This window comes from Penicillium atrosanguineum, assembly GCF_028827265.1.
Source record: "Penicillium atrosanguineum strain IBT 20685 chromosome Unknown utg000006l_segment0_segment0, whole genome shotgun sequence".
NCBI classification, from domain to species: domain Eukaryota; kingdom Fungi; phylum Ascomycota; class Eurotiomycetes; order Eurotiales; family Aspergillaceae; genus Penicillium; species Penicillium atrosanguineum.
The window spans coordinates 1,200,472-1,213,838 of record NW_026623138.1 but is presented as its reverse complement, the minus strand read 5'-3'; the positions used below and the strand labels follow the sequence as shown (position 1 = coordinate 1,213,838).

The 13,367-nt window shown below is 49.1% G+C and overlaps 5 protein-coding genes across 5 annotated transcripts; 1 reads left to right on the top strand and 4 right to left on the bottom strand.

Moving 5' to 3' along the window:
* Positions 1-96: 96 nt before the first annotated feature.
* Positions 97-2,633, bottom strand: N7443_007584 (fungal specific transcription factor domain-containing protein; the record flags this gene model as incomplete). The annotated part of the gene is made up of 8 exons (XM_056887640.1): positions 97-646; positions 702-1,050; positions 1,102-1,176; positions 1,230-1,427; positions 1,475-1,955; positions 2,032-2,234; positions 2,367-2,498; positions 2,582-2,633. The coding sequence occupies 8 exons, from the start codon at positions 2,631-2,633 to the stop codon at positions 97-99; spliced, it is 2,040 nt and encodes a 679-aa protein (XP_056739331.1).
* Positions 2,634-3,602: 969 nt separating this feature from the next.
* N7443_007583 (uncharacterized protein) lies at positions 3,603-3,788 on the top strand (the record flags this gene model as incomplete). Its single annotated transcript, XM_056887639.1, has 1 exon — positions 3,603-3,788. The coding sequence occupies one exon, from the start codon at positions 3,603-3,605 to the stop codon at positions 3,786-3,788; it is 186 nt and encodes a 61-aa protein (XP_056739330.1).
* A 624-nt stretch (positions 3,789-4,412) lies between these two features.
* N7443_007582 (putative ubiquitin conjugating enzyme) lies at positions 4,413-8,007 on the bottom strand (the record flags this gene model as incomplete). Its single annotated transcript, XM_056887638.1, has 3 exons — positions 4,413-4,924; positions 5,017-7,797; positions 7,848-8,007. 3 exons carry the CDS (start codon positions 8,005-8,007, stop codon positions 4,413-4,415), a joined length of 3,453 nt encoding a protein of 1,150 aa, XP_056739329.1.
* Positions 8,008-9,063: 1,056 nt separating this feature from the next.
* On the bottom strand, positions 9,064-9,873 carry N7443_007581 (YoaK family protein; the record flags this gene model as incomplete). The annotated part of the gene is made up of 1 exon (XM_056887637.1): positions 9,064-9,873. The coding sequence occupies one exon, from the start codon at positions 9,871-9,873 to the stop codon at positions 9,064-9,066; it is 810 nt and encodes a 269-aa protein (XP_056739328.1).
* Positions 9,874-11,065: 1,192 nt separating this feature from the next.
* N7443_007580 (uncharacterized protein) lies at positions 11,066-12,823 on the bottom strand (the record flags this gene model as incomplete). The annotated part of the gene is made up of 1 exon (XM_056887636.1): positions 11,066-12,823. One exon carries the CDS (start codon positions 12,821-12,823, stop codon positions 11,066-11,068), a length of 1,758 nt encoding a protein of 585 aa, XP_056739327.1.
* Between the last annotated feature and the right edge of the window lie 544 nt (positions 12,824-13,367).

The window sequence follows — 13,367 nt, the reverse complement described above, 5'->3', positions numbered from 1 at the left end:
GTCACCGAAATGACCTTATTAAGGATATTAATATTCTTATCGCCTATGCTTGTTCCCATTCGAAACATCAGTCATCGCTGACATTGGTAAATAATTTCATATAAACCAATCCACGTTTCCCAGCCACGCCGCATTATCTAAGTCAAAGGTAGGCAGATCGATATCAAAGCCCAGATGTTCAAAAAAATCCTGGAAAACCTGGTCTTCAACCTTAGGCGGAGAGCATTGCCCTAGGGTCTCTTGACAGATGATATCTATGACCTTTTGCCACATAGACGGAAAACTTGCCATACATCGAGTGACCGATTGGCTCAAAGGCCCATAGCACATAGCGGTGCCCCAAGCCTCTGGAACTGTAGAGGCAAAAATATCCGGGCGCAGCATTGAAGCGATCAGGTGTTGAATTGCGATGTAGAAGTAGAAAATGCGAATCCACCAAGGTAGGACACCAATACCATGCTGGTCTAACACAGCGCTGTCGTGTACAAGGGTGATCATGTTTCGAGCACTTTCTATGCAGAGAGTGGCGCACTGTTGTAACATACGATATTCTAGGCTTCCATTGACAAAGTCGCTTGTTTGGGAACATGATAGACAGAGACGAGCGAGCATTGGCCGAAATAAGAGAATACGGGCATGGGAGAGCCTATTTAGAGAATTTAAAAGATTGATCACTAGCTTGACGGGGGTAGTGTGCTTACCGAAAGTGAAGTAAGGTCAATGGCCCAGAGGCGGCATCATTTTGACTGGAATTGAGTAGTATGGGAAGCGGAAGCTCTTTCTTCAATTCAGTCAAACAGGCGTCTAGCCGTGATACAACCTTTGAGTCGGAAGATGGAGTCAATGAGAGCAGTCCTAAGCTGTCTGTCAAGCTGTTGCTTCGCTGCGAGGAGAGTATGTAGCTGGTCAATTCGTCGACTTTTCCCATTTTGTTAAGAAATAAAACCGAGAGATTGAGTATCATGTCGGCTTGCTTCAGTATGTTGGGAAGGGTTGGAAAATGGGGCTGTGAGGGTGGTCGGAGGCCGTTCGAGTGACCATGATAGGCTTCTAAATTGAATGAGACATACAGCACAGAACTAATATCGAAGGATTTCTCACCTGTCCAATAACACACAGCACCTCCAAGCCCTGTGTTGTGAAGGTCCATCTCTACCAAAAACCCCTTGATCAAAACTAGACGAAGCGTCGCCGGAAGCGTGAAGACCAAGACTTTGATTTAGACGCACCGCTAAACCCAGTGCCATCCTCGTCTGATGTAGATTTCTGGTACACTGCAGATAGCGACTGATTAGAAGCAGGCATTGAACAAGTTCCAATGACCCAGCACCCCAGAGTATCGCCTCCGGACGTAGTAAGCGCCAGGTACGGAGAAAGAACGTCGTACTTGAATTTTTCCTCGGCTGTGATGGCGTTGACTCTTGCAGCTGGATGGCAAAAGCAAATGTTGTATTCAGGGTGGCAAGAAAGATACGCGCATCCCCGTCGAGCTCTCCACCGGTGAAGAACGTTTCGTAGGAGCGGTGAAGTTGCTTCTCGTCAAGAAGAAGCTCTAGGGGCCCCAGATAGTGCCAATACAGGTAGACCAGCCGGTCGGCCTGTTTGCGCAGTGGTAACACATCATCTGTCTGATTGAACTCACCACCTAGATCTTGCATAATTGATAAAGATCCAAACATCGGCGCATCGGCGAGGGGTATTGGGCATCGCTTTTTGCAGGACGGAAGCCCGAGTCTAGTGTTGATAGTGGACTTGACTACAGAGGGAAATTCATTGACATCGTCACCGACGATTTCATTCAAATTCTCATAGATGGCATCTTCATGCACGTCCGATGGTTCTGGTATGGAAAATGTCGACGCCGAAGGAGTCGGTAGGTGCGGTGTTAACGGAGGCTGCACACGACTCTGAGAGCTCGGGGTGACGTATTTGAACTCCTCTCGAGGGCCTTTTGTCTTTTGACACCGTTCACACACTGCCAATAGCTGCCGTTAATTGTGCCAGGTTAACACTCAACGTTCTCTTCCTTACCTGGACGAGCTCTGTCACACTTAAGCTTGCGTCGGCGACACGTGATGCAGGCGAGGGTCGCTTTGTATCTCCTATGCCGCGACCCTGCAGTCCTAATCGGCGCAGAAGACATGGGGTGTTGCAAATGCACGCCTGGAGGACTTTCCCATCGATTCGCGGCTTCGTCTGGTTACTCAGATGGAGGTTGTAGGTGGCGAGTGTCCCTAGGCCTCAGTGGGATGTCCGCATAAGGCCTCACGCAGCTCTTTGTTGCATCTGCCAATCCAGTCTCATTCTGAGCTTCAATTCTGAGGCCGAGCTGCAACAGACAATTGGAGAATGACGTGGAAACATACATTCGGCAGTTCCAGGGCCCTTTCGCGCTATTTGACCTCTAACCAGGTGCAAAGCCGCTTCGGCACACTGCACTGTCCCGACCCCCGAACGTTCCTTTGCGTATAGAGTAACGTAAATTCCAACCCGAATACCTAGACATATGAAAATGGCATGTCCAACGCATCGCTCGTTACTCTGCTCGAGCCAGTTGTTACGTCTATCTACAACGACACACCGCAGATATGAGATAGCCGAATCCGTTCAAACTTCGCGACGAGGAAGCACATTCCCACCATCACGGTTCTCTCTCTTTACTACCTACATGTTTGATAACCTTGGGATTCACTGGGCGAGCTCTATCCCAGCCTTCCTGACCGTGGGTTGATTGTGGTTCCCCTTTGTCATGTATAAATATGGGGGCAAGATTCGAATGAGATGCAGATATGCACATGAAGCTGCAGTCCTCATGGCTCGCATGCAAGCCAAGAGAGAGGAACGCGTGAGCCAAGAGTCAGATGATGTACAATCAAATGGTCACGCACACGGGGGCAACGAGTCGCAGATGAAAGCTGAAGATTAAGAGTCTGGAGTTGTGCCGAAGCTTGTACTAGCCCCCGTACCTAGCGGACCGCTAGCTTAACCTTTCTTTCGAAAGTCGACCTTGAGAAGATGGCCAAAAGATTAAGTTGAATTCTGACACTGCATGTTGAAAACCGAAAGTATATAGCGAGCATTCAGCAGCCATGGAAAGTGCCCTTAGTCTAATTTGACAAAGTAAAAGAAAGTACGTTTCATACTCCTGTAACAGTTAACATCCCACAGGATGTCTATCTAGAGTGCTTCTTCGCTGACAGAAAGGCGACAGCGGAGACGTTAGAGCTCGGGATCACCCGTGATTGGCTTGCTGTAGGATGCATCTTGATCGTGGGACGTGAACTCATGGGTTGAATTGGGGGCCATTCAGGTAAAAAGAAAGAAAAAAAAAAGGCCATTCCGAGCTCGGAAGGCTGCATCAAGTCACAGTGCATGTGAAACCCGAGAACCGTTGGAAAGTGTGACCGAATGCTTTTTAGTTGCCTTTATTTCGCCCTTGCAGTGGGAGTCACTCACGGCCATACGCAATTTATCCCACGCTACAATCTTGATAACATTGATCAATTATCGATCAGAGAAGATTCCAGCATGTCTGCCAATCCGCTCCCAATCCCCAACGTTACATCACCGACAACGATGACAGTGGCAACTTCTTTTTCTCCATGGCCGTCAACGAGTCCCTGCCCGTCGTGAACGATCTTGGCGGTGCTTTGATGAGAATAGGCTACATCACCGACCGTCCGCCGGTTAACCTTACAGCCGACAACGATCTCGATCTCTACGAAACCGCCCTGACTATCCAACGCTCGACCCTGCACCAGTGGCGAAACCCGAGCAAGACAAAGTGATCACGCATGGTGAGAGTGATGACCGAATCACAGCCAGTGGTTACCAAAGATAACGGCGCATTGGCTACAGAGTTTCCCAAGCACTGAGCCGGAAACTTGCTGATGATCTGACAATGGCAAGTCGAGTGGGTTGTATGTTGTCCCGTGATTGCTTGCCTGTGAAATTGTGGAAATAGATACAAGCCATGTCGCTGAAGGGCAGAGAATGCCATTCATTCTTACCAAGAAAAGCCTTGCTGTAAACTTGAACATGTAAATTGACGCAGAGTAATAGCAGGTAGACCTTGCCTACTGGGGCAGCGACCGCTCAGGTGTGGAATTTACAGGACTTACCTGGTAGATATAAATTGATCCCCAGATAGCATGATAACCTTGAATCATTGTTGTTACGTTTATCTTCCTGGTTATCTTTTGTCCCTACCCTGCTTGTAAGCCGGGTTTGAAGTCTTCTTTCTGCCTTCCTGGTTCTTTCTTCATCCGCCGTTTACATAATACACAATCAAGAATTCGATGTGTTGGCTCATATCGGTAGCAAAGTATTATTGTTCTTAAAAAGCAAGTAACTATGAGCCTTCATGAATATCAATCCCGACGCCATCTTTCACTCAGCTCACATTGAGGTATTCACCAGCGCATCAGCTCCAAATCCTGGGGAACCTTCCACCCGTGCATGATGCAAGCGCGCTTGTAGGACTCGACGGCTTCGCCCACGGTGTAATCTTGGGTTCCGTGGCGCTGAGAGAGACGAGCAGGCCGTGGGTCCGTGCTGGTGATAGCAAGACGGACCTGTAGAAGAAGACTCTCTATGCAGGTGACGGCCGACCAGCCAGTGCTGGTCAAGAGCTCCATGCACATGGCACCTCCCAGGGTGATGTGACCGCCGCCACCGGCTTGGAATTCCAGGAAGAGAGGTCGAATCACGCGGACGAAGGGAGGGTCCATCGGGTAGTTGGGTGGGAAGCGAAGCTCAAGAACGACACTTGTGAGCTTTGCAGCCTTGAGATCTTTGGCGAGAGGAAGTTCCTTCTCGAAGCTGTGGAGCTCCACGATCCACTGGTAGAGGTTTCCAGATGTCAAGCCGGGGTCCACAAACCAGCCGAGCTCATGCAGGCGCTCTTTTTGCTGGACCTCGACGGCTGTTTTGAGTTGTTTCTGAAGGAGCTTGGTTGCAAAGGTAGTGGCGTACTGAGGTGGTGCCATAATCGGTAGACTACCTTCGGTCAAAGACCCTGGGATGAAGTCGGTGGCGGGGGGACATGTTTGATGGCCTCCTTCCCCTTCACTGTTTCTTTAGGAGGAGTGAAGTATTTAGTGGCCTTCTTCCAGCATGTCTTCTTACGAGGTACGTCGATCGTTTCAATGTCCGAATCCGAAAAAAGGATTTCGAGATCCTCGATGTCCGTAGCCACACTTTGAAGCTCGTCACTAGCATCGGTGCTTGATTGGAGAGAAGACATCGATTTACTGGTCTTCTTCTTTCCCTCCTTCTTCGAGGTGGTCCTTTTTCGGGCGCCTCCTTTCAACGCAAGCTTTTCTCGTCTCCTAGCGCTGATTGCCGAAATCGGAATTTTGATGGCTGCCCCCGATGGCCCAGAGGCAGTGTGTTGAGGGTCCTGTGCGTAAAACGTGACAGAAGTCGGAGATTCTCCCTTCTTCACATCATTATCCCAAAGGAGGGAAGGGCTTGAAGACGTCTTTGCATCATTGATCCCCTTGATCCCAACGAAAAGATATCTGGGCTGGATCCAGTCGAGTTGCGTCACAACATAATGTGGTTGGGTGTGCAAGAATTCAGTCGGGGCATTAACAATCTCGTTCAGAGATATGATAGATGACAAGACGAGGTTGCTTTGAGGCCACATGAAATACGACTGATGTGCACCCACGTAGCTCAATGATGTTTGGAAATGCGGAGACATATAAACGCCGTGTCCGTAGGCACGTCCGTGTGCCGTGTCTTTGAAATGAAGTCCTTCCCGCAGAATGCTATGCCAGTTATACAGTGGACTGCCATGCCATGCGAAGATTGTTGGGTACTGAGGTCTTGAGTTCTCGTTGATCGCTGTGATGAAACGTTGTTCTTTATCGGGGGCACCCTGAACTAGGCGAAATTGGACATAGTCTTTCATGTCACTGACCAAGTGCTCAGGGTTGCTGTTATCCTGGATGATACATGATCGATTTGAAGCAACAATCCATCGCAACAGATCTAAGGCGGCGGGCTGTATTCTGTCGTGCCAGGATGAGAGAGTTGCATCTGGCCCTTGGCTTGTCAAATACTTGATCATCTCGTCGATTCCAGGAAGTGTGCCCAAAAGCATGACTATACTTTTTTGTTTTCTCTCTTTGGTCAAGTCGTCAAAATCTGTGTCGTAAATCGCGTAGTGCACTTTCCGGCTCCCTCTCCAGTTGCTGGTTGCTTGCTTCAGCTCTGGCTCTGTCATCTGTTTGCTCCAGCGGAGCGGAAACGAGAGCTCAACATAGTTAAATCCGACATTTTGGACTCTGCAATGCCATGAAGGGCCATGTGCAAGATCACTTTCCCCCTCGGGGCCGACAAAGGCGATCCATTGTCCTTCGATAAGCCGAGGCTCGCCTTTTCGAGAAAGCTCCATGATAATTCTGGGTATGTCCTTGTTGGAACTAAACATTCTCTGTGTATTCATTGTCCCAGTGTGATAGTTTGTAAGCCAGTTGTCTGTGGAGGGGTCACTTCGAAGCTCATCCGCGTAAGTTGTCTGTGTGTTTGGAATTCGCATTCCAAGCCCTGTAGGAAAATCTTCAAGCTTCCCGGTCTTTGCTCTGATAAAAGCCAAAGAGACCAGCATGTCGACGACACTTGACTGAGATTTGACTTCATATTCCAAACTTGGGCCCAAACCGTAAGTGATGTATTGGTAGAGACAAAGTCCATTGGAGCAGACGTAGGGCTTCATTGCCTCAAAATCGTCGTATTTCTTGCAGAAGCAAACGAGGCAGAATTCTGTGCATCTGACAAAGTGACGAAGGGTGAATTGCATTGCGAGTAAGGGGAATGACATTCTCGACAAAACAAAGCCCTCATCAGCCATGTGATCAGTCATTAGCAAAGGTGGAGGCGAAGTTTCCCATTCATCCGGTGTGATATATTCCTCTGAACTTGCTTCCTTGTCATCCAGGGCCTTTCCCTGGCTGGCCTGAAAAAGGTTTTCTGCACCTGTCCAGAAAAGCCCCCATCTGAGGCGAAGTCTCACAATGCCCATGAAACGCTCGCTCATAAGTCGATTGAGCTGGCAGCCGATGAAAAAGGGCCTGAGTCTGTTCCTTTCAGTCTCTTGTGGGTGTGGACCATCCTTTTCGGTCGGGGTGCTGCCCTGAAATGCCATCAGAGCTGCCGTGGTCGATGGCTTGTAGGAGTCACAGAGTCCAAGGTGCATTTGAATAAGTGAAGAGTTTGGGTCTCCCCGTTCAAAAAGGTCCTCCATGTTCACGTACCCTCGCGGGTAGCGAATTAGAAGAACGAGGTAGTCTTTGGGACACACTTTCCAAACATCCATAACTTCTTCGGGAATCCCAAGTCTATTGAGGCGGCTGGCCACTGAAACAATGAAGCTGCTTTCAGAGACTTCTCCGACGTATCCGACCTTGAAACCGGTGTTCTTGACGGCTCGCAGATCCTCACGGATCTTCTGGCGCAGCAAAGATGGAGCTTGGTAGGGGAGAGGAGAAACATCGCTATCGTAGAAAGCATGCTCGTCGTAATCGAATTCACCAGAGTCATCAAATTCATCAAGACTTCCATCAGAATCATCGATGGTATTTCGGTCATCATCCGGATATCGCTCGTGTGGCTGCAACTTTGAGCCATTGAGCGCCGCATGAATTGTGCTTTCGATGGCAGTCAGAAGATCTTGAATTGAAATGCAAGAGAGATTCATGACGGCATTCTCAACAGCCTCGATGACTGCGGGCGAAGGATCAGATGTAGAGTACACGAAGTATTGGTGGCTTTGGGGGTAGTCTTGAGGCTCTGCGGGCCGGTCAGTAACAGGGAGACAGTCGGGCTTCGGATTGTCTTACCAGTGATAGCTTGGTATTCAATAGAAGTTGGCGCATCCGGACACGTGAAAGTGAAACAGATCGAACCATCACTATCGCCAGCCTTGACTTTGCTCAGGTATTTGAATTTACCTGCTGCCTTGACCTGGCCGAGGTCTCTCAGAAAGTCCGGTTTTCCCATAGCGATCTGGCAACGCCTCTGGCGGTGCGAAATAGAGGACGTCTCAGTCAAGGTGAGAGAAGGACAAGATTGAGCGATCGGCGCAAAGGAGATATGGGAAATTGGAAAATGAGGGAAATTTAAGAAGTGAAGGGGCACGTTGGTTATTCCCAAGAAAGGCAAACCAACGGCGGTGATTGCTAACAACTCTTACCGATCAGTGAGGGCAAAGAATGAGTGTCCCAAATTTGCAAAAAGCGCGGCCTTTAATGAAGCAGTACAGCGTGAGCACGAATAAGTACAAAGCCAGCGTTTGTTGAGCCCCGCGATTTTAAGGCAACACTTGAGGCAGCTGTCACGGCCCCCTAATTGATTACGGCTAAGCCGTCCATGCACCCGTGGTTGACGCTGTGTTTATCTACCATTGTGGTTTAGTTTTAGTTGTAGAACCTTTTAATACAAAAGGGCGTACCGTATTTTCCAGCATCACTCTCGGCCTTGACTCACTCCTAGATCAATTCTATGGTCAGACGCGAGCATCAAACCCTTTTTGCGGTATTTGATAAAGACGATAAAGAAGCATGGTGCGAAGATCTATACACGCTAACATAGAGTGGGTCGTCCAGATAATTCTCCGGCACAATGGATGTCGAACGAACGATGTCATTGTGCCGCCCCAAGGATCATCCACTTTCATAGATCGAAATCTACAGGTGCAGACGTATTGCAACTTAGGCCCTAAACATACACTTAGGAATGAGAATATGGGATTTCCGCGCATTTTGTATCTTGGGCTTTTTGCATGTTCGTCCCAAGCCTTTTATGCTTTGTTCCGAGCCATCAAACATCATGCTTAGGTTCATGAGCGGTGCTGGATAATTAATCCATGGGTGCATAACTATTCAATAAGTAGCCGATTTCGATCTCGTGTTTAGGGGTTCTTTTCAACTTATTCAATCCTACAATATCAATATATCCCCTAATAATCGAGATGTCAGCCCAATCGACTTGGAAATTAGTACATGGTACGACACTGTATTGAATTCGGTCAACTTCAAATCAAGATATACAAAATATTTATACCTTCAAATCCTCCTCACTTCTATTATCCTCCTTTATAGGTCGATTAAACAAAAACCCAACGCAAACCAAGGCCTTCCCAACAGCACAAAGCAGTATCGGGAAACTCGAACTAACCTCCCTCGCCGCAAATGCACCGACAAAACACCCCGAAACTAACATGATCAAAAACCCAACCCGTCGATTCCTCAATCGATTCTTCAACTTGCCCAGATCCGGGTCAACAACCAAATCCACAAATGCCGCTGTCGCCATCGCCGTCGTAATCTCCGTGATCTTCAAACTTCGACCCATGGCCACTTGTCCACCAGATGAAAAAGCCAATAACCCAATAACTGCCATCGCAGCTGGCCCGTCTCTTCGTATAGGCCAGGAGTATTGGACGATAAGAGCGCAGAAAACGAGCGCTGTTTGGATCAGGTTGGATATAAGTAGCCAGAGACGCTTGCGCACGCCAATTAAATTCCCGAGTTGTCCGAGAATGAAGCCCCCAGCGACAAACATAGACAAACTGACCCCAATGTTGGAGAAACTGTACTGGTTGTGCGTTAAGCCCGCGACACCGATTGCGAGGAAAAGCGTATTCCCTGTCTGGTTTGAGGCGAAACACATGTAGTCTGGCCAAGCGGCGGCATCTTGGATGCCTGTTGCAAAAGATAAGAGAAGGAGTTCGGCTTCTAGAAGGATGTCTTCACGGATGTCTTCCATTAGAAATTCGTGGATGCGGGATTTAGGGTTGCGGCGGGGACAGTCGGATGGCGGGAGGGAGGAGACCTCGGTCTCAGTTTGGGGGAGTGAGAATGCCATGTTGATGTATATTTCCTTGGCGTGTTAGCTTTGATGTAGGTTTTGAGGGGAGAGATGGGACGTACTGTAGTTGAGATTTGTATTCGTGGGATGTCGGTATAGGTGTATGTAGGTCGGACACGCTGGGAAGTATGTATAGCGTAACGTAGGCCGGCAATATTGTATGCAAGTTATTTAAATGGCGTATGAGGGCTTATATCTGGGATTGCAATCGAATGGACACTGTATCAAAGTTTTTGGAATATGGCAACAGCCGCACCCAAGGCCTCTTTTGCTTTCCAACTCAACCTCAAATAGCTGCCCCAATCACTATATACTTCATCAATGATTTATCTGAATCAAGTCCCGTCCGGTCGCCGAAACATTCCTCGCTGACGTACGACTCTAGTGGAGCTCAAGAATGCTGGAATTCCGAAACATCGGGAAGAGTGTAGATCGGCCACAGGAAGAAAGTTCTCCCTAAGATTACCCCTAGGCATGTGCTGGTTTCTCGCTATCCTGCTCTACGTAGGGCTTCTGATTTCAAGATTGCTGGATCGTCCCATATGGCGGATGACGCGCACATCGGTGATCGGATTCCTTCTCACGCGTCCTTTGTCCATCCGCTTCCACGTTGGGACAGGGATCTCTTGGATCTATTCATGCCTTTTCTGCTTCAGTAAGGAGCTCTGTGAGTGCCAAGACGAGGTTCTCGCGCTTTTTCTATCTTGGTTTCCATCCAGTGAGGATGGATTTTTGGTTCGGGCTTGCATCATGGCATACTTGAGTCTCATGATTGGTCTTGTGTAGACCTCGTGAACATATAATAAGGCATTGACGTAATTTTGAACCCTGTGAATGTCCTGAGACCGGTTCCCTTGCGATTTAGTTGGAGATAAGGAGAAAATTGCGCGGCCAAGATGAGCTGACGAGGTTTTAGTTGGATCTACACGAGAGGTATGAGTGTCTCGGATATCCCTTCCAACCCACTTATAAATCACTTCGAATGTACGTTAAAGAGATCCGTTGCACAGTATCTTTCAAAAACGTTGCTTGATGTCTGGGTATTCAAGGAAAGGCAATAAGAATAGATGGTTAAATTTGTTGGTACATTCATAGATCAGACGTCATATACACAGCGCGGAAACCCCCAAATATCAAGCTGACTCCACATGCCATGATCTCCCCAAAGGTCAAATATATGCAAATATTTTTACACGAACAGCGAACTATTCGGGGCAAGGTTATCCAAGCCAGATTCCCCTTCAAGCAAAGGGAAGAGTCTGCGGATCCGATCCTCAAGAATAGCTTCCTCGGCCTGCCAGCGGCGCAACTCAGCAGTCTTGGCCTTGGCAGCACTCTCGCCACCATACCAGGCTTTCTTCGCCTTTTCAAGGCTCTCTTGTTCCTCCTTCTTGGCACGCTTCACAAGGGTGGCTATCATGACCTTCCAGTTCTCAAGGCTGACCTTGAGACATTGTGCGCATCGTGTGCGTATTTCTTGATCTTCGGAGTTGCTGCGGTCCAGCATTGTTGTTTCGGCCATCTCGACTGCGTCGCGCGTCCAGGCGAGGCCTTGCTCGCGGGATGACGACGCGTAGATAATTTCGCCAATGTAAGTCATTAGGCCAGCCTCATCACAGGCAGAGCTGGCTGTGCGGAGAGGAGGCGTGTCACCTGAAGGTAAAGGTTCGGGGTATTCCACAGGAACGAGGACGGTTTTTATGGATGTGAAGAAGGAAGAGAAAATGTCGTTGGATGCTTTGAATGAGGGGAGAGGTGGAGGGAGCTGGAAATCCGGGGTGATGGGTAGGCTTCTTCGGGCCTTCAAAACAGAAGTGAAGAGGGAAAGAGCAGTTGGGAGGTTACCCTGCTTGGCGTTGTGCACAGCAAGAGCGGTCGAGACACGAATGAGATTCTCAGATGGCAGCTCCGGGCCATTCTTCAAAACTCCAGTCTTGAGGTCGATGACCTTGCTGACATCGCCTTCCAATCCACCAGCGGCAATGTCCAGGGCCCAAGTGTACATGTCACCGGCAGTGGAGCCCAGTCCCTTGGAATCAAGCCAATCGGCATACGCTAGGGCAGCATCAAGTTTCTGTCGCGTGTCGAAGCCCCTGGTTGTCAAGATCTTCATATAGAAAGTCTCAGGAGGCGGAGATGCCAATTCACAGTCTTCCTCCTGGGGCGCCTGAGCACCCGCGGGAGCAGGCCTGGGACGGGGGTTCGAGGGACCAACAACATACTCCACTGGCGCAGAGATTCTCTGCTTGCGGTCGGTTAACCAACCGTCCAGGTTCTCGGCGGCCTTTCCAAGTCCCATGAGGGCTTGGAAGTAACCACGGCGCCAAGGCTCGCTCTTCATCGAGATATCGAGACCGGTGCGGCCGATACCCTCGACTAGGATCCCGCCTTCATCCTGCTCCACAACTCCCTTGCCTTCACCTTCCATGTCTTCCAGGCGTGTCACCAACTCCTTCAGGAACCCGTGAACCATGGGCCAATCGGTCATCAGCTTGCCGATGTATTCAGGGTGCTGCAAAGCCTGCGCAGTGCGCAGACACCAGCGAGATTTCAGCGACCATTCCGTAGGTGTAGGCCATTGATGCTCGATGTCTTCTTGGTAGATGCCGAGTTGGATGACCTGGTACAGAACGATCATAGAAAAGAAGGTGATTGAGAGTTTGGTGACGCGAGAGAATCGCTTCTTGAAATGGGACTGGCTTTCGGTGGAGACGAGTCGCGCAAAATGCTGGCGTAAATGTCTGGAAAGAGGAGGGAGTGGGCGTGTAGGTGCTAGTGGTGATAGGAAAGGCAGTTGTGGGCGACCCGATGGTTGTGAGAGCAGGAGTAGTCGAGTGCGATTGGTAAATGGACGCAGGTGGATGGTGCTTGGGCCGGCAGCCCGCGGGGGACACACTGGTCGAATGTGCACCGGTATTCGACCGACAGCATTTCGTTTGGGCAGCATGGTTGCGTTGCTTGATGGAGGAGAGGTTCGTCCGCGAAGCCTTGACTTCATCGAGTTTGGAGTGTTTGCATAAGACGAGTCACGTGATATAAAACGGTTGACCGATCCTGTCTATTACGGCCTTTCGTATGATTGCAGTCACTTCGATAAATTTCAATTCTCTCATTTAGTGCCGAGGTTCGACTCAAAGGCTTCAGAAAATAAAACAAGTCTTCAGAAGTACCCATGTCCAAGGTTGGTGACAGTTATATATACAAAGCGCTTACACTGCCTAGACTAGCGACTCCAGAAAGCGAATGAAATCATTACATCAAGCTATCTTGTACGTTAATTAGCGGGTCTGCTTGTGGAGGCTTCGCCCTATTCATCCCCTTGTAAGCCGCCATCGCTTGTATAATAGCCTACTCCATTTGTGTACCCGTTATTGGTGGTTCTCAACCAGCCACAGCTGGAACTTCACCACAGCCTTATATCGATCGGAGATTCGGTTCTAGTGAACTTAGTATGTATCATCTTTTGTGCCATCTTCATCTGTGCCAAATAG